Raw genomic sequence first — 21,294 nt, 5'->3', positions numbered from 1 at the left:
TTTTTCAATTTAGGTCCTGGTAAGGACTTTCACTTTTGTGTGTGGAGAGTTCTCCATGGAGGACTGGCATGATTTGCTTCATACTGTAACAATGCTGGCTGCAATGATCCTGGGTGGTCACTGTGATGGCGTGGACCAGGATTGCAGCTCCCAGGTTGGGGAGAAGTAGTGGATCCTGGGATCTGTTCTGAAGCAGATGACAAGTACAGCTGATGGGTTTGGTGTGAGGGAGTAAGGGGATGGTAGCAAGGTTTTAGGCTTTGCAGCTGGGAAGTGCAGAGATGGGGGAAGACCGTGGGAGTGTCTGGCTTGGGAGGGGAAGAGTTGGGGAGCTCAGGTTTGACTATGTCATATTTGAGATGTGCACAGACACCCAGCGGAGGTGTCAAGTTGGGAACAAGGGCCAGAAGATGAAGGAAGAGGCCTGTGCTGAGGACTTAATGTGGGAGTCATCATCACAGAGATGGTATTTAAAGCCTCAAAAGAGAATGAGATCACCTAGTGTTATATAAATGAGTCAAAGATGGCCTCTGTGTATTGGCCCCTGGGCTGTTTACTTCAGCATTGCAGGGGGAAGCCAGTTAGCCAAAAGCCCAGGATTGCCAAGGTCAGATTTTTACATAGCTAATTATTTTAAACAAAATTTTAAGTAATTTTTAGCTATTTAAGGCCTGCCTGCTTTGCATATTCATCCCCCCTCCAACTACACACATCTGTAGCCCATTGATAAGACACAGCATTGTGGTTCTAAGACCCCCGCACTGCTCCCCACCACACTGCTGAGAACATCACCCAGACCTGAAGCCCTCTCTATCTCTCTCTCTCCCAGGGGCTACGCTTACCCTCCTTCCATTGCTGAGTGGCATGCCCCAACATACAGCCAGTGGATAGACTGCCACTGTCACCTTGCAGTGTCACTGTCACCTAATGAAGCATGTGTGCACTACTGCCACCTCATGGTCACAGCTTTTCCTTTGCCCAGTTCCCAAATCCCTTGAACAAATTAGGGAGCCAGTGTAGACCATAGAGTTGTAGATTTATAGTAGCTGACACCTGCAGCATGTCAACCTTGGCGATGAGAAGAACCAGCCAAAGAGAAAAGGCCAAACAGGTAGAAGGGAAACCAGGAGACCATGGTCTCCTAGAAGCCCAGTGAGGAAATCCGAGGCAGGGAGGGAGGTGGATGGTTGTTTTCAAGTTCTACTGACAGATCCCGAGGGCCAAGGAGGGGTTCTTGGTTTCACATCACCTCTTTTGTGGCAACTTACTCCAAACCAGCTCCCTACTGCGGCTGCTCCAAAGGACTCAAACCCCTCTCGCGGGTTTCTCAAATCAGTGGTCAACAAATTCTTTCCCAAAGAGTCTGGTAGCAAACATTCTAGGCCTTGAGGCCATACAGTCTCTATCCAACTACTCAATTCTGCCACAGTGCAAAAGCTGTAATAGACAATATGAAAAACTGGTGTGGCTGTGCTCCAATAAAATTTCATTATGGGTGCTGCAGTTACAATCTTATGTAATTTTCCTGTGATTTTTTTTTTCTTTTTTTACTTCTGTAACCACTTAAAAATGTTAACAATCAAACCAAAACACTGGCAGAGCACCAGATTTGGCCTGTAGGCTAAAGCTTGCTGACCCCAATTTAAACCAACCATTGTTATTCCTCCCCCCCCCCCATCTCTTCCTTCAATCTGTCACCATGTAATTTTAGTTTTTATCATAGGTGGCAACTACTTTGCTTCACTCACGGGTAATGGAAAAGAACTGAGAGGCCACTTCAACAACCGAGGATTTGACAGGGAAGTACTCCCAGGAAGCAAAGGACTCCTCTCTCATTTCTTCTGCCTTCTGGCTCCATTTCTCCACTGTGTGAAAGTTTTGGTTTCAAATGATAACACAAAGCATGCTGAATAATCCAACAGATTGAGCCCACCCACATTTCAAAACAGTTTCTTTGGTGTTTTGTTACCTGTCAATGTGAAAATGAAATGTCAAATCTTTCCAGTCTTGTTTTAATGATAGCTCATCCAAATGCCAAAAACAACAACAACAACAACAACAAAAACCCTCAGATGAATGGAACTGTAAAAAAGGCTAAAAACAAACAGTGGGGCGCCAAGACACTATACATTCATTTCCTATGCTTTAAAAATATTTGCCCTTCCTCATAAATGTCAGAAAGTTATAGGTGCCTAATCAATGTTAAGAGTTTATCAGCTGGCACCCAGGTACTCAAATCTTTTGCCATCTAACCCATGCTTCATAGCTCTCTAAGTCCAAGGAAAATCTGTAAACCTCTGACAAAAATTAGTATTGTCCTAGGGTAACACTGAAGTATGGCCATTAGATAAGTTCCGCTGCTTTCTAGTACTGCACTTAATGCATCAGAAACTCAGGAAGATTTAGAGTAAGCTAAATCCAAATCAGATATGTGGGATATGTTTTTTAGTACTGCTCTTTCAACATTTACAACCAAGCCTTTAAAACAAAATTTAGGGCCAGCGCCGTGGCTTAACAGGCTAATCTTCCGCCTTGCGGCGCCGGCACACCGGGTTCTAGTCCCGGTTGGGGCGCCGGATTCTATCCCGGTTGCCCCTCTTCCAGGCCAGCTCTCTGCTATGGCCCGGGAAGGCAGTGGAGGATGGCCCAAGTGCTTGGGCCCTGCACCCCGTGGGAGACCAGGAGAAGTACCTGGCTCCTGGCTTCGGATCAGCGCGATGCACCGGCGGCAGTGGCCATTGGAGGGTGAACCAATGGCAAAAAGGAAGACCTTTCTCTCTGTCTCTCTCTCTCACTATCCACTCTGCCTGTCAAAAATAAATAAATAAATATATAAAACAAAATTTAGGAGCCAGCATTGTAGTGGGTAAAGCTGCTGCCTGCAATGATGGCATCCCATGTGAGTGCTGGTTTGAGTCCTGGCTGCTCTACTTCCAATCCAGCTCCCTGCTAATGTGCTGGGAAAGCAGTGGAGGATGACCCAAGTGCTTGGGCCCCCACACCCACGTGGGAGGCCCAGAAGAAGCTCCTGGCTCCAGGCTTCAGCCTGGCCTAGCCCTGACCATTGCGGCCATCTAGGAGAGTGAACCAGCAGGTGGAAAACCTCTCTGCCTGTCTCTCCCTCTCTAACTCTGCCTTTCAAATAAATTAACAAAAAAATCAAAATGTACTCCTCAACCCCTAAATTCAGTATGTTTCACTTTGTGTTTCTATGTGGGTGCAAACTGTTGAAATCTTTACTTAATATATACTAAATTGATCTTCTGTATACAAAGAGAATTGAACATGAATCTTGATGTGAATGGAAGGGGAGAAGGAGCGGGAGAGGGGAGGGTTGCGGGTGGGAGGGAAGTTATGGGAGGGGGAAGCCACTGTAATCCATAAGCTGTACATCGGAAATTTATATTCATTAAAGAAAAGTTAAAAAAAAAAAAAAGCCAGAGCTAAGCATTGAACTCTGGCACTTTGTCACATGATATGGGCATCTTAATCACAAGACTAAGTGCTTGTCTTTACTTTCTGATTGCCACTTGTGAAGTGTTATTACATGCAAGTCTCTTGGTGGCTAGACATCCAGAAGCCACAAATTAGCCATGCTGGGACTGGTGTGGCATACCGGGTAAAGCTGCCCTCGAGATGCCATGCTGACATCTTGTACAGGTGCGGGTTAGTGTCCTGGCTGCTCTACTTCGGATCTAGCTCCCTGCTAATGTGCTTGGGAAAGCAGTGGAAGATGGATGGCCCAAGTATTTGGGACCCTGCATCCATGTAGGAGACCTGGCCCAGCTCTGGCCATTGTGGCCATTTGGGGAGTAAAGCAGACGATGGTAGAATCTCTCTCTCTTCTCTCTGTAACTCTGCCTTTCAAATAAATAATAATTTTTCAAAGATTTATTTATTTGAAAGGCAGTTACACAGAGGTGGGTGCGGGGGAAAAGAGAGAATATCCCATCTGCTGGTTCACTCCCCCAAAAGGCTGAAATGCCAGAGCTGGGCCAGGCTGACGCCTAGAATCAGGAGCTTCTTCTGGCTCTCCCATGTGAGTGCAGGGGCCCAAACACTTGGGCCATCCCCTGTAGCTTTTCCAAGCACATTAGGGAGCTGGATCAGAAGTGGAGCAGCTGGGACAGAAACCAGTGCCCAGACGGGAGGGATGATGGCATTGTCGGCCGCAGTCTTACCTGCTATGCCACAATGCTGGCCCCTAAATAATCTTTTAAAAAATTATCCACACCTCCCTCTGCTCCAAAGGTGAATATCCATTTTACATGAGGCAACATTCTACATCTAGCTGTACCTGTGATGCAGGCACAGCACAGTGGTTCTCCAGGGCTGGTTCCCAGGCCGGAACTATTAGTACAGGGAAACTTACTAAAAATGCAGGATCTCTGTGCCATCCCAGAACTACTGAATAAGAAATGTTTGGATGAAGGGTCCAACAATCTGTTTAACAAACTCCACAGGGGATCCTAAATTTTTAACAATTAGGGAATAGAACAGGACTTGGAAACAGGTTTGAGTCCCCAGGAGATAGCTCCAACAACAGTGACCAATGGAGAGCAGCCAAGATTGCATCTAGTCCATGACCATACATCTGTGTTTTACTTGATAAACTTGACTGGCTGTATGTAAGTGACAACATATTGGTTTATTACATTTTTCTTTTTTTTTTTTTTTTTAAGGGAAAAACCCAGCAGGCCAGAGGGAAGGGGCGAAGAAGGAAAAAGAGAGGAGAGTATAACAGAGAAGGAGAGAGAGAGAGAGAGAGAGAGAGAGAGAGAGAGAGAGAGAGAGAGAGAGAGAGAGAGGAGACGAGGCTAGAGAGAAGGGAGAGGAGCGAGAGACAGGAGAGAAGAGTGAAGAGAGGGGAGCAAGAGAAAAGAGAAGACGAGAGAGCTGTTTATTACATTTTTCAGTGAGGTGCCCTATGAAGGAACGTTCTCTTCCCCAAACATGATAGCTTGAAAACCATTCAACATAGCACCAAAGACTGCATCATTATGTTAGTCAAACAGATCATAGAAACACTTTTATTTTTTAAAAGCAACTGTTTTAAGAAAAAGGAATCAAAGTTGTACTCATTGGTAATCGCACTGGCCATTATCAGAAGAGCACATGCTATCAGGACAAAGAATTTTTTTTTCTGAGATGCTCCTTGCTGGATGATATGCATCCATTCTATGATGAGATGAACAATACACAGTGAACGTTTCTAGTGAGCCAGGGCCTTGACTCACTCTACACACTGTTCTTTGTTGCAACAGATGATCAAATAGCTTGATTATAGGTTTCCAGAGCTTACACAGACTAATAAACTTATCATGCCAGAGCTCTTTAGATCAGCATTAACAACCACCAAAGAAGGCACTTTAGAATACATCAGACAAGGAGCGACACCAATGCAATGAGAACTGGTCCAAGTTCTGCATAAACTTTGTTATAGTTCAAATAGTACACTCTGCGTGTGTGTGTCTTGTATGTATAGGTAGTGCATTCTTTCTCTGTCTTCGTGTGGTGTATATATGGCAATATCTATACACATATATACAGTGTACCTGTGTGTATCAATAAGTTTCTGAAGAGTTAAAAAAATTTTTTGTTTCCTTCAGTTGAATATTACACAAAAATTCTAGTCACTTTATTTGGAATAAAGAATGAGAAGATCAGAAAATGCAAAAAGTACCCTACTAAAACCTTTGTATGCACAAAAAAAGGAGTAAAATAAATACTCAGAACTTTCCCAGTTTTTCAACTATTAAAAGAAAACCCAGCAGAGACAAAGCTTATTCTACTGCAGGGAACAGGGTGGACATTTTTGGTACTGTAAATCTCACACTCTCACACATCCATATTGCTTAGGTTGAAGAGAATGCAAAGAACAGGGGAGATTTCTCCCACAGATTCCTTCCTTCCTTTCAGTACTCACCAACTTTTAGCTAAGTTGTATTATTCCACTTAGCTGAAAACATACAAGTCTCGTAGAAACAAAATTCGGAGGATGCTGAAATCCTCGCGATATTTGTGTACTTAGAAGTACTGAGGGGCGTTCTGTTAAATAAACAGAACTGCTCATATCCATCCATGCATGCCCCAGGGTTGCAGCTTTGACAGACCAATCCCATCTGTGTCTCAGATACACAAAGGGCTTATTCCTCTTCCCACAAAGGCATTTATGGACACGTTCTTATTCTCAGGATAGGAAAAACCATTAGAAATGGCATTTAAAGGTTAACTGCTAACTGTGTAACGCCTGAGAGCAAAAATCAAAGCAATTCTTGAAGCATTAAGAGCCAGACTCCGGGCATTTCCGCTTCTTAGCTGCCGGCTCCTCGGTCTCCTGTGATTCCAATGCGCTCACGCTAGGTTTCAGGCTGGTGTCTGCTTTTGGGTTGTCCATGGCAACAGTGAAGCCTGAGAGAAGGTACCCCCCACCGCCACTCATCAGCAGTTTGGGATGACTTCGATCTGGCAAAACCTAATCAAGACACAGAAACAGACATTCATGCTTTCCCAAGACCGCGAGGCTCATGTGAGTAACACACATGCCACAAATCAGATTTTAGACCACACATACTCTGGAAGATGTAAAGGGGTCCATTTCTAAGCAATTCTTTCCTTAACATGACAATGCAAAGAAAATCCTAGAAATCTGGTTCAGTGGTTTTCTTTGAATCTAACACTGATTCCCCACTTCTCTGAGACCTAAGCGAGTTTCTGGAGAACAGACAAATTGCTTGTGTAGCATTCCAGTCCGCAGTTTTCCTCCTCTTGGATCTGGGAAGCCACAAGGCCAACAGTGAAGGGTGGGCCTGCACATGCAGGAGGAGCTCTGTCTACCCAGCTAAGTGAGATGATCCTCCCAAGTGGTAGGGTTACCTAGGATCAACAGCTACTCTACCACAGTGTACAATACCAAGGAGCAGGGCGCGGCCTGTGGCAGCATGGAGGTGCCCCACTCAGGTCTCCCTACACGAGGGAACAGACTGCAAAGCATTTGGGCAGCAGAATGCTTCCAGCTACTGCTGCTCTGGGATCCCCTAAGGGGAACCCTGGATTGCTCCCAGCCAGTCGTGAGCACAGGAGTGAGCCAGTAGTGAGCATTTCTGCCCAACATGGGGCTGCTTTAATGGACAATCTGAGTGGTGCCAGAAAGATGGAGGAGGTATTAGGAAGGCATGCAAAGGCAGCGCTGCACCAACCGCCCGCCCGTAGGTGTGCTGGGAAAATGACCCCGGGCTCCAGTGTGCTCCTCATCATGCCTTTTCTGTCTCTTGTTTCAGGCTTCCTGCTAACACATTTGGAAAGCAGTGGATGGTTCATTTGCCTGGATTCCTGTCACCCATGTGGAAGACCTGGATGCAGTTCCTGGCTTCTGGCAAAAGCCCTACCTATTCTGGGCATTTGGATGGCAGACAGAAGATCTCTCCCTCTCTCCTTTTCTCTGTCACTCTGCTTTTCAAATAAACAAATCTTAAAAAAGGACACTCTTTGCTCCTGGGGTCTCCCTGGCCCGGCTGAGGCTTTCTCAGCAGCACTGCAGCTCTCCTCCCAGCTCTCCTTGCTCTTCCTCCTTCCCAGACAGTGCACTGCACCCCTCACCCTGCCTTCTCTCCCTTTATCTTCTAAAGGCATTTCTCCCAGTAAATTGCTTAGACTTTGACTTCCACCCTGAGAGCTGAACAGAGTCCACCAGTAAAGCCTGAAAACTGACTGTGAAGATGACCAGCGAGGAGGAGAGGGCCACTTTCCATCCTCCTGGAGATTTGCTAATATTGGTTATACCATCCACAGTGCTATCAAGGCCTTGGGACAGACCTGAACCCTAACTATCCTGTTTAACGCCTCTGTGCTAGAGTTAAGGAGTAATATGCCCCGACAGAAAAAAACAGGTCAGGAAGTCAAGGGCTCTTTCTCCCCATTACAGGCACGAGACGTTCCCATCCCTGCAGACTGAAATCGAGGCTTCCCTGTTTCACAACTTCCAGCACTAACCTAAAAAGCAGAGATTCAGGAAAATAGCTCCAGTGGCTAGTAACACGTACCTGATAGTTTCTGAGCCAGGTTTCAGACAGCCTGAGATTGATGACGCCTCCCCTCTCCCGCAGTTTTGTGTAGCTTTCCAACAGAGGCTGAGGGCAAAGACAGATGTGTCAAGAACGACTTCTTGGGCAGCAGTTTGAGAGTCACCACTCAAATGCAAGAATTCCCATCCATTCCACTGTACTATTACCTCTTTATACTGACAGTAGACCACAAATGGCCTGGAGGGTGCCACAAAGTCCAGCAAAGACAGCAGCAGTGGAGTGGGATGGAAACGACTAGCTACAATTAAGCTGCAAGGAAAACATCAGACCGATTATTTCTCTACTCCCCGAGTGGAGCACAGGCTTTAAAATGCATTTCAACTGATCGTGTACTGATTTGCATGACTCAATAAAGAGATTTAAATTCAGAACAGAATAAAACCATGAGCTGGTTCTTTCCAGGAAATATAAACTAGGTTATAAGCTCTCATGGTGTCAGGCCACTCTAAGGAGAACTCGAAGATTTTCTTATACCTGAATCTACTTCTGCTTGTTGGGTTGTCACCAGTCCTTGCCATCAGCCAGCACCACAGCCACTTGAATGACCCACCGCTCACCTGCTCTTAGTGGAACTACAAGGCCCTGTTTGATGCACTGTCACTGGGGAAAGTTCAGGTCTGTTCTCGAACCCTCGGGCAAGCACAATTTCTCATCTCTATGAGATCCAGTGTTCTTTCTTTATAAACCCAGGGCAGAACCCTCGCATCGGTTCCCACTGGCACGAAAGCAGACACAGAACTCCAACCCCTTTGGAGCCGAGTCCATGAGCCCTGACAAGCCTCTGGCATTCTGTCATCAACGCACCCATCTGCATTTCTTTCACTCAGCAGAGCAGCAGCCTCTAAATGTCTTTTCTTCTGCTCTTCTTGTCTCCGCTGTTTTTCATGAATCTTCAAGAAAAATAAGAAATCAAAGTACTAAGGTCATTCAGCTGGGTTTATGGAAATACTCGCCTGTCAAAACATTTCAACAGTATTTCTCAACGCAGACTAAACCAACAGAGGAGGGGGCTGTTTATACGAAGGTGAGAATAGAAAAGCAAGCCTGGAGTTTATACAACCATCATTAGGCTATGAGAGCAAGGCTTCTGCATCCCAAAGCTCCACCCTAAAGATTAAACCACACAGTCGTGCACACCCATGTGCACGCATACTCTGTCTCCAACTAACTTGGATAGTTACCATCTTGAGAGCTGATGCTTCAAAGCCCAACCAAATCTCAGTGTTTAAATGAAGTTAACCAAGGCCCTGTGAATATTATGAAGACAGCAGGGACTCTGGACATCCTTACATAATCTTTTTTGCTGTCTTTTTCTTTAGGTTCTTTATATTCTGGATCCGGAGCAACAATTTCCGCTGTTTCTTGTTCTTCTGGCTGGTTGCTCTCGGGGGCTTCGGCCATGCTGTCTTCATTCTCTTGCTCGGCAGCCTGCTTTTCCTCGAGCGCACCGTTACTTTCTTCAACCGAGGCGCTGTCTTTAGGCTCTGAAGATAACATCTCAGCAGAAAATGTCCCATTAAGGAGACTGTCCACTTTGTTGAGGGGGAATTCATACAAACCACTGAGGAAAGACTTGGGAAATCCAAAACATGCCGTTGCTGCCCGAACAGGCCCACCTCCAGGGTACAGCTGAATAATGGAGCCAAAACCTGAGCAGATAAAAGAGACAAACACCTGCAGGATGGAGGTGTCTGCAGAGTGACGCAAACCCTGAGTCCTCCACAGGAACAAGGCTGAGGGGCCCTCTGCGTACTCGCAGTTCAGGGGCTGAGGGACATGTAGCTTCTCTGGGGCCCATCTGGAGTCTAGAACATTCCCACTGATCACTCACTTGACACTACTGTAAAACCTTGTGATCATGACAATGTGGACATCACACGACTGGCGAGTGAGTCTCTGCTTCCCCCATGCCAATGCACAAAGAGGGAGCACTTAAAGTTCTTGTTTTCTGTAGGTTCAGAGTAAGGGTAGGCAAATCAGACTTTGTCCTCCCATGAGACAGAATCTATCCTTCGTATTGTTCCTACTCAATCTACTCAATTCAGATCAATAAAATGAGTACCCGCTATGCAGGTTTACACAATTCATTGTCCTACAAGTCCTGGCCAGCCACAGGCTCTAGAACTATCCCTTGTGATGCTGAATCTTGGAAGCGAAACACCAACACAGCCTGGCTGAGAAATGGGGATCATGTGGGGAAGGCTTGGAAAGGAGCCGTAAGTGCCACCCATTATTCCATTAACCTTGAAGGAGTCTGAATTTTTGGATCCCTCTATACTCACAACAGGGTGGGGTCCTACTGAGCATAAAAATGTTCAATCTTACCTCCCATTCGTTCCATCATTGCACCCAGCACCAAGCCTGCACATGTTTCCATGACAATCATTTTATTGCCAGCACGGATATTTCCCAACGTCAACATCTGGGCCAGGGTATCGTACCTCATGTGGCTAAAGGAAGAAAGAAGGATTCATTCACTCACTGTTAGCTATGTAAAGCCTGTAATTTTAATCATAATTTTTCAAGTTTTGTCTTATAAAAATTATGTTGATAATATTATTGATTGCTTTGGAGGTAACAGTAGAAGGACTTACAATTTATGAAGTAGGAGGACACTTTATGCAGGTGAGCAACTTTTTCATTTTACTTAAAATCATGACTTTCTTAAGGATACATTTTCCCCCAATTATACTTTTGAAAGGAAACAAAGCGTACTTAATTTTTCCAGGTTCTCTTGCATAATACATAATTGAAAGAATACGAGTGGATGGCTTCACAACAGTAATGATGGCTTCATATCTGGGTGAGAAAAAACAGAACACTCATTTGGAAAAATGGTTTACGATGTATTACTTTAAACAATATGCACATTTTTAAATTTACAAAAAGACAACATTTTTAACCTTTTCAGACATAAAACTACTTACTTCTTTTTCTTCTTTTTTATATATTTATCTTGGGCAAATTCTGTCTTGTCTCGGAATGTTGTACTATTCTCAATTAACTGTTGAACTATTTCCTATAAGAAAAGGAGCAAGCAGATTTTCTGAAACTTTATTTGCACAAAACAAATAACTTCAAAGGTCCCTTACCCCAAAATGTATCCAAAGGTCTGACCCTTCATTTCGTCTTTCACAGATGAACTCTGTATTTCCATACTCTATTGATAATTTCTAAATAAAAATTTACAGCTCCATGTAAACCAAGGTAAAACGGAGAAACAAAACAGAGGAAGGACAGAGGTAAAGGAACCTGTCATTATGGAAGACATCAGCTGAAAACATTACTGCAAAGTCAACAAAGTTAAATCTGCATAAACACTCTTTATACATTTTCTACCACTAATGATATTAGTAACGTCATTCACCTTACATTCCTGCAGGTAAGAAACAAAATCTTTGATATAGCGAATGTACATTTCAATTTGCTTCTAACAAAAGTATAACATCATTTTTCTATTTTACCTTTGGTAAAGTCTGCTTTAGAAACAAAACAATTTCCTATATACCAAACAAAACAAAATCCTTTGAATATTACCTCTCCTTTAATGCCTTTGTCCTTCAAAGCTTTTATATCATCTTGAGTAAGTTTCTGAGATTTCCCATCATCAATTATATTTCGATTATCAGTGCCTGCTTCTTTAGTCTCTAAGGAAAGAAATGACTCCATGACACCTGTGATCTGGAATTATTTTACAATATTTATTTTTCTAAATTCATATGCACATGGAGCCCAAGTTCAGCATTCGAGTTCCACAGTTGCCAATGTAGTCCCCTATTCCTTCTTGCCAGCACCACTCTTTAGACCCTAATTCATCTTCTGGCCCTCACCTCTTGACCCTGGACGAGCCACGTGGATGCCAGAGTGCTTTTCATTTTTTTTTAATGAGAATTTGGCTTAACCACTCTGATGCTTATAACTATAAAATGGTAACAATAAGGAAACATTCCAAAAATGACCTGTAAGGTCATATACATCTGGTCCCTGCCTACCTTTTCTGGACTCATCTCTTGATTCCTAAGCTTCAACCAAATTGCCCTTCTTTTTTCTGCCTTGAACACAAGAAGCAAGGGCTTTGGCGCCTGCTGCTCTCTCTGCTTTAGTGTCTAGGTCCCTCCCAACACTCGGGTCTGAGCTCATCATCTCAGTCAAGGTTCACCTTCCCAAACCAGGATTTAGAACACACCCCTGCTTTAATATTGTTACAGAATGTATCACCATTAGAAATTATGCTATTTGTTTATCTTCTTGATTATTTTTGCTGTTCTCCACTAGTAAGTACATTTTATGGGGCGGGTGCTGTGGTGCAGTGGGTTAATGCCCTGATTTGAAGTGCTGGCATCCCATTAGGGCGCCAGTTTGAGACCTGGCTGCTTTATTTCCGGTCCAGCTCTCTGGTGTGGCCTGGGAAGAGGGTGGAGGATGGCCCGGGTCCTTGGGCCCCTGCACCCACATGGCAGACCTTGGGGGGGCTCCTGGCTTCGGATCAATGCAGCTATGGCCATTACGGCTAATTGGGATGTGAGATGGCGGATGGAGGACCTCTCTCTCTCTCTCTCTCTCTCTAGCTCTGACTTTCAAATAAATAAATCTTTAAAAAAGAAGTACATTTAATAAGATGGGCCATTTTATGAACTGCTATAATTGCAGTGCCTAATTGTGCCTAGTACATATTTGGTGCTTAACAAAAATACAGACATTAATGTAAAACTGTCTAATTAACTGGGTAGAGACAGAACTTCAGCAGAATTTCATTTAATTTTTATTAATTATTTGTTTACTTTTAATTAGTAATGGCTAAATCCATGGAGCACTCACTGCAGGCAAGACACTGTCAGGATGTTTCTGTAATTCATATTACTGAATATTCACAACTTAAGCATTAAATACAAGAGTACTTCAAAAAAAGTCCCCGGGAAACATAATTGAAAGGTAAGTTTTTGCACCAAAATAAACATACCTTAATCTCATTTTTCTATAACTTTCTAAAGTACTCTCACAGGCCTATGGTCCCACTTTTTTTTTTTTTTTTTTTTTTTTTATAGATGAAGATGTAAGAGTTATAAAATCAAACCACATGCCCAAGACAAGTGATGAAGCTGACACTTAAATCTAGACAGCTGCATTACAAGCCAGACCACGTAACCCCTCTACGCTATACACTAACTACCTTGCAGCTGTTACTTAATTTCGGGGCTCTGAAAGGGTTCATGTGTGTCCTTGCAATGCAGCAGCAGGGTCTCATGGGATTAAACGCCTGGCCTAAGGTCGGACAGCCAGTTAATGGCAGGCTGGAGCCAGAATCCACCCACCTACGATTCTGAGATCTCGAGTTAGATTTCTTTTGGGACAGCCTGGGCTTTAATTGGAATTCACTGGAGGTTGACAGGGTTCTGACTATGCATCTATTTTATACATGCACGGTGTACCTGAAGTGGGCTCTTCCTGCTTCTTCTTGGGCTGAAGACTTCCTCCACTGGTCACTTCAAACGTGGTTCCATAACTATGGCCAATGACATTATCCAGGTAGAACCACTGTTTTTCGAAAGTTACTTTTCTGGGGAAGAAAAAGCAATCAATCAATTTAATTACGTTTGCGTTCAGTGTAGAAAAGACAAGTTCTTTCTAGCTTATTTTAAAAGCGGTCTCCACAACAATCAGTGGCATTACCTCTAGACTCAAAACAATAAATGAATTAAAGAAAACTGGGTTCAGACAGAGACACAAAATGAATAGAAAAGTCACAGAAACACTGAATTTTGGAGAGAGATTTTGGAGAGCAAAGACAGAAGGAAGACATGTTTCTTTTGGGGCACTGGCTGATCCCAATTTGCACTGTCAACCAGGATATCCAAACTCACAGGCTCTGCAGATGTCCTCAGCAGCAGGCAAGGTTGCCAAGACTGGACCTGCACTGTGACACTCCACGCAACTTACATCAAAACGGAGCAATCACCGAGATGACCAGGAATAACAAATTCTCTGGTCTGGGTCTAACTAGCTATTTCATTGAAAAACTGTCTGATAAAAGCAAATCATATTTACAAATGAACGTTACTGACAATCTACAGGTTAGGGTTAAGATATAGGGCCAAAGAAGTCACGGAGACAACTAGTCAAGACAGAGAAGTCTTTTATTGTAGAAAGGACAACGTAGTAAAGTGGGATTTGGGCTCGCCTCAACAGCAGGTGGGGCGGACGCCTGCAGTAAGGCTTCAGACACCCCCAGCTCCGGGTTGTGGGCAGTTGTTCTTTGATGCTCTTTGCCTGGAGAAGGGCTGTGTATTCTCACAGTGACCCACATCCACAGCGATAAAGTGAGCCTGGATGAACAAAAGCCCCCTTGGCAGGTTTCTATTGGAGTCAACAGTGAACACTTTTGTACGGTCTTATCAGCCCGTGTCCCTGGCAAGGAACTGTGCAAGTCAGAGGCAAGTGGGCAGAATCTCAGGCAACAAAATACAATGTTAATCTCAGGGTCATTTTGCTGGCACCCAATATTACCAAGTACATGGTTAACCATTTGTGTCCCAATAGCCTAATAAGTCCTAACAGCACCCATTTGGAAACAGTGCCTAGCACTGACAATGCTCTCCAGGGGACCAGGGAATTTTAGGCATTCCTATTGACAAGCTTTTTATCTTACTGCAATTCAAGAGGGAATTCTCACAGAAATCTTTGCTTTCAGAAGAAGGAAATTAACATCTGCTAAGTGTCAATCAGAGGTTAGGTGTATACACCAGACGTGTTTCATACTTTTTAAGTCTTATTCAAATTCTGGAGCATAACTTTCTGTAGAAGCCATGAGGCCCAGGCAGAAGTACCTTGTTCAAGATTCAGTTACAAGGTGTCAGAGCTGGGAGTCAAATTCAGGTTTCTCAAACACCAAAGGCTGGTTTGTTCTACTACACTACGCTGTACACCGCAAGCAAAGACCAAAGGAGCTTAAGAAGCACCCCTCGAAGCACAGGGCATGGCCCACATCCACAAAAGACTGAATTCTGGGAAACACAAACTCTGAGAGGCAAGAATGAGCGCTGGGTGAAAGGGAGAGAGGGAGGGAGGGGAGAGAAGCAGAGAGGGAAGGAGAAGGGGAGAGGGGGAGGGAGAGGAAGAAGATCCGAAGAAGCTAGGGAAAGAGCCCCAGGTTAAAGGAGTGGGGGCGGTGGAGAAGGCCCAAGAACCAAGAATGGAATTCTGGGGAAGCGACTCTACAAGGCCGGGAAAGGATGCTGAGGGTAGAAGGCCAGGTATGAAGTCATGGAGAAGACGGCGGGAAGACTGGAGGGGTAGGAAAGATCCAGAGGCCGTGGACGGAAACAAATCCTGGTGGGAAACGCCTCTGAGATAGGAACAACGGGGAGAAGGCAACTGGGGAGCAGAGTGGGAATCCAGAGTTAAAATGGGACCCTGGTGGGAGGGGTCTGCAGGGAGACCTGGCGGGAGGGAGTATTTGAACGTGGTTAGACACCCTCCCTCCCCGCCAAGGCCAGCAATCTTACTTTCTGCGCTGAACTTGCACTGCTTTGAACACATCTTCCCGTTTCAGCACCACGAAGTCGCCGTCGCGGATGCAGTGGTCAGCCGGCTGCAGCGGCTGTGGGCTTGGCTGCTCCCCGGAATCCTCCATGCCGCGCAGCGGGGCTTGGCGCTTCGCGGAGTTCCTGCAGCCCCCTGCGTCGGGTCCCTCCTCCCAGCAGCTGCCACGGCGGTCAGCCTCACCTCCCGCAAGCAAGGAGGACCGGAGCCGGCCGAACAGCACCACCCCCACGTGCTGCACGCCGCTTCCGCTTTCCGGTCCGGACCACAGGCGTCTTCCGGGAGCCTCACGGCTTCCGTTTGGCTGAACTCCTTGATTGGCTGCACTTCACCCCGCCCCTCCCCGCCCCGCGGCTCCCTTGGACGGAAGTTGCGTCACAGAAGCGCCAAAAAAGAATCTAGAAGGAGGTTGGCGTCTGGCTTGAGTCGCCGGTGGTGAGAGAGCTCAGCTGTTACGAGCTGAGGTCAGTCTTCGGCCGGGGACTTTGGGAGAGCTGCGGCCGAGGAGAACCGCGGGACCTGGCAAGGGTTGTCTGAAGATCTCAGGGTCTCCACCCAGTTGTGCTTCCCTCGGGAGGGAGGGAGAATCGGGCCGGACGGATCAGCGCGTACCCCGGAGCCGGTCTCTTAGTGAATTGTGAGCACTTTGGGGCCTCTGAGCCATGCCGGTAGGAACCTAGCCAGAGGAGGCGTGAATACGTAAAGCGAGGTGGTTTAATAAAGCACGGCCTGACGAGGGTAGCTTTTTAAGTCATTCTCCAGTTCTCTTTTAAATATTTTGTTTTTCAATTTATTTGAAAGTCAGAATTACGGAAAGAGGGAGAGACAGATCATCCATCCGCTGATTCACTCCTCAAGTGGCTTCAATGGCCAGGGCTGGGCCAGGCCGAAAGCCAGGAGCCCTGAGTTTCATCCGGGTCGCCCACTTGGGACCCACTTGGACCATCCTCTGCTGCTGTCCCAGGCGCATCAGCAGGGAGCTGCGTGGGAAGTGGGAAGTGGAGCAGCCGGGACACGGACCAGGTCCAGATGGGATGGCGGCATCACAGGCTGTGGCTTAACCCACCGTGCCACAATGCTGACCCCTCCAGTCCGCTTAAATTGTGTTGTGATTATTACCAGCACTGGTTATTGTCGTTTGGGAACGGTGTAGTGTGTAGCATCGTCAGGAGCACTTCAGTGTGACAATTTTGGTCTCTGTACTTGTCACTACTCAACTTTGATCTTAACCGGTTTGCTTAATTTCTCAGAGCTTCAGTGTCTAATGTGTAAGGTCTAGTCGATTATCAAAGTCCTGTCGCTCCCTAAAATTGGGGACTTTTTAGTTATTGTTGATTCACCGAGTCCCCTTAAATAAAGTTTCAGATAGGTTTTTGTAATGAATTGTGTTCTCTCTCTCTCTCTCTCTCTCTCTCTCTATATATATATATATATATATATATATATTAGATTTTCTTACTTGAATGGGGAGAGGCAGAGACAGACAGAAGTCTTCCATCCACTGGTTCATTCCCCCAAGCGGCCTTAACGGCCTGGGCTGGGCCACACAAGGAGCCAGGAGCTTCCTCCAGATCTCCCACGAGGGTGCAGGGGCCCAAGAACTTGGGCCATCTTCCACTGCTTTTCCAGGAGCTGGATTGGAAGTGGAGCCTACAGGACTCGAATTGGGCCCCATGTGGGATTGCCAGTGTTACTGGCTGTGGCTGCTATGCCACAATGCCAGCCAGCCCCAGGATGTTTTCTTATTTATTTTTTACCTGTAGGATATGAATTATTTTTAAAATAGACTTTATTTTTTAGGACACTGAAATTTACAGAAAAATTACTCAGAAATTGGATATGATATGGCAGAATTCACTGTTTGTCAGGACCTATGGTGGCATATACCTTGTTAGTGTCTCCGAAAGGTCAGGATATTTACTGCAAACAGGTTAAGTTACAGTTCGTTATCTGTTCTATGTTCATTTCTGTTGTGGAGGCACCTTGAAAATAGATACAGTATCTTTTCTTATTTTTATCCCTAGAGCCACTAACTGTTTAAGTAGCTAGTGTACCTTAACAATAGTGGAGAGTAGAATATTTCTCCTACAGGTTTGGTGAAGGATTCAAGGTTTTTTGTTTTGTTTTGTTTTTTAAGGCGACATGGCTGGAGAACACCGAGGGAGAGGATTTGGACGTGGAAGATTTCAAAGCTGGAAAAGAGGAAGAAGTGGTGGAAACTTCTCAGGAAAGTGGAGAGAAAGGCAACACAGACCTGACTTGAATAAAGCCGCTGGAAAGCAGACTTCTCGTGGGTGACATCGATGTTTATTCAGGATTTTTTTTCCTTCATGAAAGAAGCCATTCATGTTGATGTCACTTTGCCTTTTATTTGATGTTACTCAAAGCTAGTATCTGAACATTAATACTGAAAATTCTTACCGAAATCTCTAACTTAATCACTCTTTTAGTATCATGTCAAGTTGTCATTGTTGGAAGGAGGAACAAACTGGAAAAAAAGTTTGCTCTATTTCTTTTTTTTTTTTTTTAAGGTTTATTTATTTATTTGAAATTCAGAGTTACACAGAGAGAGGGGAGGCAGAGAGAGAGAGGTCCTCCATCTGCTGGTTCACTACCAAATTGGCCACAATAGCTGGACCTGCGCCGATCTGAAGCCAGGAGCCAGGAGCTTCCTCCAGGTCTCCCACACGGGTGCAGGGACCCAAGGACTTGGGTCACCTTCCGCTGCTTTCCCAGGCCACAGCAGAGAGCTGGATTGGAAGTGGAGCAGCCGGGTCTCGAACCGGCGCCCATATGGGATGCTGGCATGGCAGACATCGGTGACTTTACCCACTACACCACCACGCTGCCCCCCTTTTGTAAAGTTTTATTTATTTATTTATTTATTTGAAAGGCAGAGATATTGAAAGAGGAGAGAGCGAGATCTTCCATCCACACTAGTTCACTCCTCAAATTCGCAATGGCTGAGGCTGGGCCAGGCTGAAGCCAGGGTCCAGAAGCTTCATCTAGGTCTCCCACATAGGTGCAGGGGCCCAAGGAGTTGGGCCATCTTCTGCTTTCCCAGATGCATGAACAGGGAGCTGGATCAGAAGTGAAGCAGCCGGGATTTGAACTGTGTCTGTATGGGATGCCAGCACTGCAGGCTCAGGCTTAACCTTCCAAACCAGTAAGCTGGCCCCTGTTTGCTCTATATTTACTAACCTAGTGTTTTTTTTTTTCCCCTCAGAGCAAAATTCACAATCTTTGCTACGGCAGTCAACATTGGATCAATTCATACCATACAAAGGCTGGAAACTTTATTTCTCTGAAGGTAGTGTTAAAAATGCAAAAAGTACCATAAGTTACATTTTCTTAACTTGTCTTTGAGTGTTCCATCACATATTACTGTAATTCATTTGGTTTATTGATAGAATAAAAATTTTATGGAAAATGAAATTATTTTGGTGCAAAAATTTTTGAAATTCATGCAATTTTTCATAATACACATTTTTTCGTGACCTTTTATGTTTCAAGAGTGTTATTTTTCAGTTGTGTATCAGTCAGGAAACAGAAACCAGGCTGGATATTTCTTTTCCAAAGGGAAATTTAATACAAAGAATTAGAAGGCTGAAGGAGTAAAAAGGGTTATGTTAAGATAACCTCCCAGCAGTAACTTCAGAAAATGGCAACCATTTCTATGGCTGAGGGAACAAAAATTAAGTTCTGAGCGTCCCCAAACTTAGGAATTTGAGTGGGGACCACAACATACCTTCATTTCTGCCTTTGAGGGACACCCTGCAAACCAGTGCTTGGACCTCAGAAGACTAACCCTATAAAGCTGTGCTCAGACCACTGAGGCAAAGGAAGCTGATTGCCGGGGGTAATACTGGGGGAGGAGGGGGAGCGCGTGCCTCATTTTGGTGCTTGGAGCTGGAGGCTTAGGACTACACAGCTGGAGAGATGCCAGAAAGAATTGAAATAAGAACGAATTCCTTTTTCACTTCCGCCACCTTCTAAACTCTAAAGTGCCTCCAGTTGGTAGGCTAAAGAAATTCTGGGAAATGTAAGGTGCAGGTCTCAATTACAGCATCACCCAGCAGAAAATGGAAGGGTGGACTTAGAACCAAGAGACAATAACTCTAAGACAGGTTTGTATAGAAACATAGTTAAGGAGTTTCTCTTTGGTAATCAAGAATACCATAGATCTGTCTATGTAGGTGTAGGGAACTGTCTTTTCTGTACTCTTATTGTATCTGTATTTGCTATGTCTTACGAGGTATGAATTTTTGTTTTTTATAAATACATGAGAGCTCTTCAAAAAGTCATGGAATTGTGTGTTATGAAAAAACTATGGATGAACTTCAATATTTTTAAACTTCTCTTAATTCTATTTTTTCTACAAACTTTCCAATGTAGCCTTGTATCTGTGTTTTTTTTCTCACTAGGCTGTATGGGTTGAGGTCAAAGATACTGCTCCCTGTCAGGCACTCCATATTTGTTTTATGAATGAATAAAGTACTTTATAGATACATCCTGCATTGGGAATCTATTGTGCAGTCTGTGTCTTCTATTGTATGGGAAGATGTGTTTCCTGGATGGTTTTTTATTGCTATAGAGTGTATTAGCTACCAGTACCCATTGTATTCCTTTAGCAGTTAGCTCAGAATACTGTAAGTGATCAGTAGACTGCTCCTAGGTAGGCACATTGGGCTTGACCAGCCATCCTTCCAAAGTACGTCATTGTACTGTTCTCTGTGGGAGATGAAGTTGAAAATATTACAGAAGTTGAAGACATGAAGCATATAGCTGTATAATTTGTGGCCCAGAATCAAGTGTTTGTCTCTTACTTTATCTCAGGAAAGGATTTGACAGGTGGCAATTTAGACTAGTAGAATTTACTTAGTGAAGACTATGATAATCTTCAGCTCTATTTCAAGAGAAGACTTTAGTTCATGTGTCTGACTTGGCTTTATTACAATTTTTGGTTTAAACTTATCATGTAAGCTATTTAAATTAAGTATGCTCTATTAAGTGTCAAAAGACTCAATACACAGTTTCCTAGATGTTGAGGCTTTTAGAGTCAATTCCTTTTTGCATTTCAGATTATGCAGACCTAAATTTGTTTACTTTTATTTTTTTAAAGATTTGTTTATTTATTTATTTGAAAGGCAGAGTTTACAGAGAGGCAGAGAGAGAGAGAGAGGTCTTCCATCCACTAGTTCACTCTCCAGATAGCCACAACTGCTGGAACTGTGCCAATCTAAAGCCAGGAGCCAGGAGCTTCTTCTGAGTCTCCCACATGGGTTCAGGGGCCATCTTCTACCGCTTGCCCAGACCATAGCAGGGAGCTGGATGGCAAGTGGAGCAGCTGGGACTTGAACTGGCGCCCATATGGGATGCCGACACTGCAAGTGGTGGATTTTACCTGCTTTACCATAGCACTGTCCCCTAAACTTGTTTTAGAATCTCAAGAATATATTCTGGGGGCTGGTGCTGTGGCTTAGCGGGTAAAGCTGCTGCCTACAGTGCTGGCACCCATACGGTTTGAGTCCCAGCTGCTCCACTTCCGATCCAGCTACCTGCTGCGGCCTCGGAAAGCTGTAGAAGATGGCCCAAGTCTCTGGGCCTCTGACCCACGTGGGAGACTCAGAAGAAGCTCCTGGCTTTGGATCAGCCCAGCTTTGGCCTTTGA

At 44.7% G+C, this 21,294-nt stretch overlaps 2 protein-coding genes across 5 annotated transcripts in view; one reads left to right on the top strand and one right to left on the bottom strand.

Moving 5' to 3' along the window:
* Positions 1 to 4,685: 4,685 nt before the first annotated feature.
* TRMT6 (tRNA methyltransferase 6 non-catalytic subunit) lies at positions 4,686 to 15,872 on the bottom strand. Its single transcript, XM_062203888.1, has 11 exons — positions 15,587 to 15,872; positions 13,514 to 13,641; positions 11,622 to 11,731; positions 11,012 to 11,103; positions 10,800 to 10,883; positions 10,410 to 10,534; positions 9,375 to 9,733; positions 8,889 to 8,974; positions 8,231 to 8,333; positions 8,043 to 8,129; positions 4,686 to 6,475 (listed from the first exon to the last, which is right to left on the bottom strand). The coding sequence occupies exons 1-11, from the start codon at positions 15,712 to 15,714 to the stop codon at positions 6,284 to 6,286; spliced, it is 1,494 nt and encodes a 497-aa protein (XP_062059872.1). The 5' UTR covers positions 15,715 to 15,872; the 3' UTR covers positions 4,686 to 6,283.
* Positions 15,873 to 16,008: 136 nt separating this feature from the next.
* The window catches only part of MCM8 (minichromosome maintenance 8 homologous recombination repair factor), a 46,410-nt gene continuing 41,124 nt past the window's right edge, over positions 16,009 to 21,294 (top strand). Inside the window, exons 1-3 of one of the 4 annotated variants that reach the window (XM_062203884.1) lie at positions 16,009 to 16,087; positions 17,761 to 17,913; positions 18,850 to 18,933. In XM_062203884.1, the coding sequence (XP_062059868.1) occupies positions 17,766 to 17,913; positions 18,850 to 18,933 (232 nt within the window). In that variant the 5' untranslated portion in view covers positions 16,009 to 16,087; positions 17,761 to 17,765. The other 3 variants (XM_062203885.1, XM_062203886.1, XM_062203883.1) reach the window with 3 other exon arrangements.

The sequence above is a fragment of the Lepus europaeus genome, chromosome 10 (assembly GCF_033115175.1).
Source record: "Lepus europaeus isolate LE1 chromosome 10, mLepTim1.pri, whole genome shotgun sequence".
NCBI classification, from domain to species: domain Eukaryota; kingdom Metazoa; phylum Chordata; class Mammalia; order Lagomorpha; family Leporidae; genus Lepus; species Lepus europaeus.
This window is presented reverse-complemented; position numbering and strand designations above follow the sequence as displayed.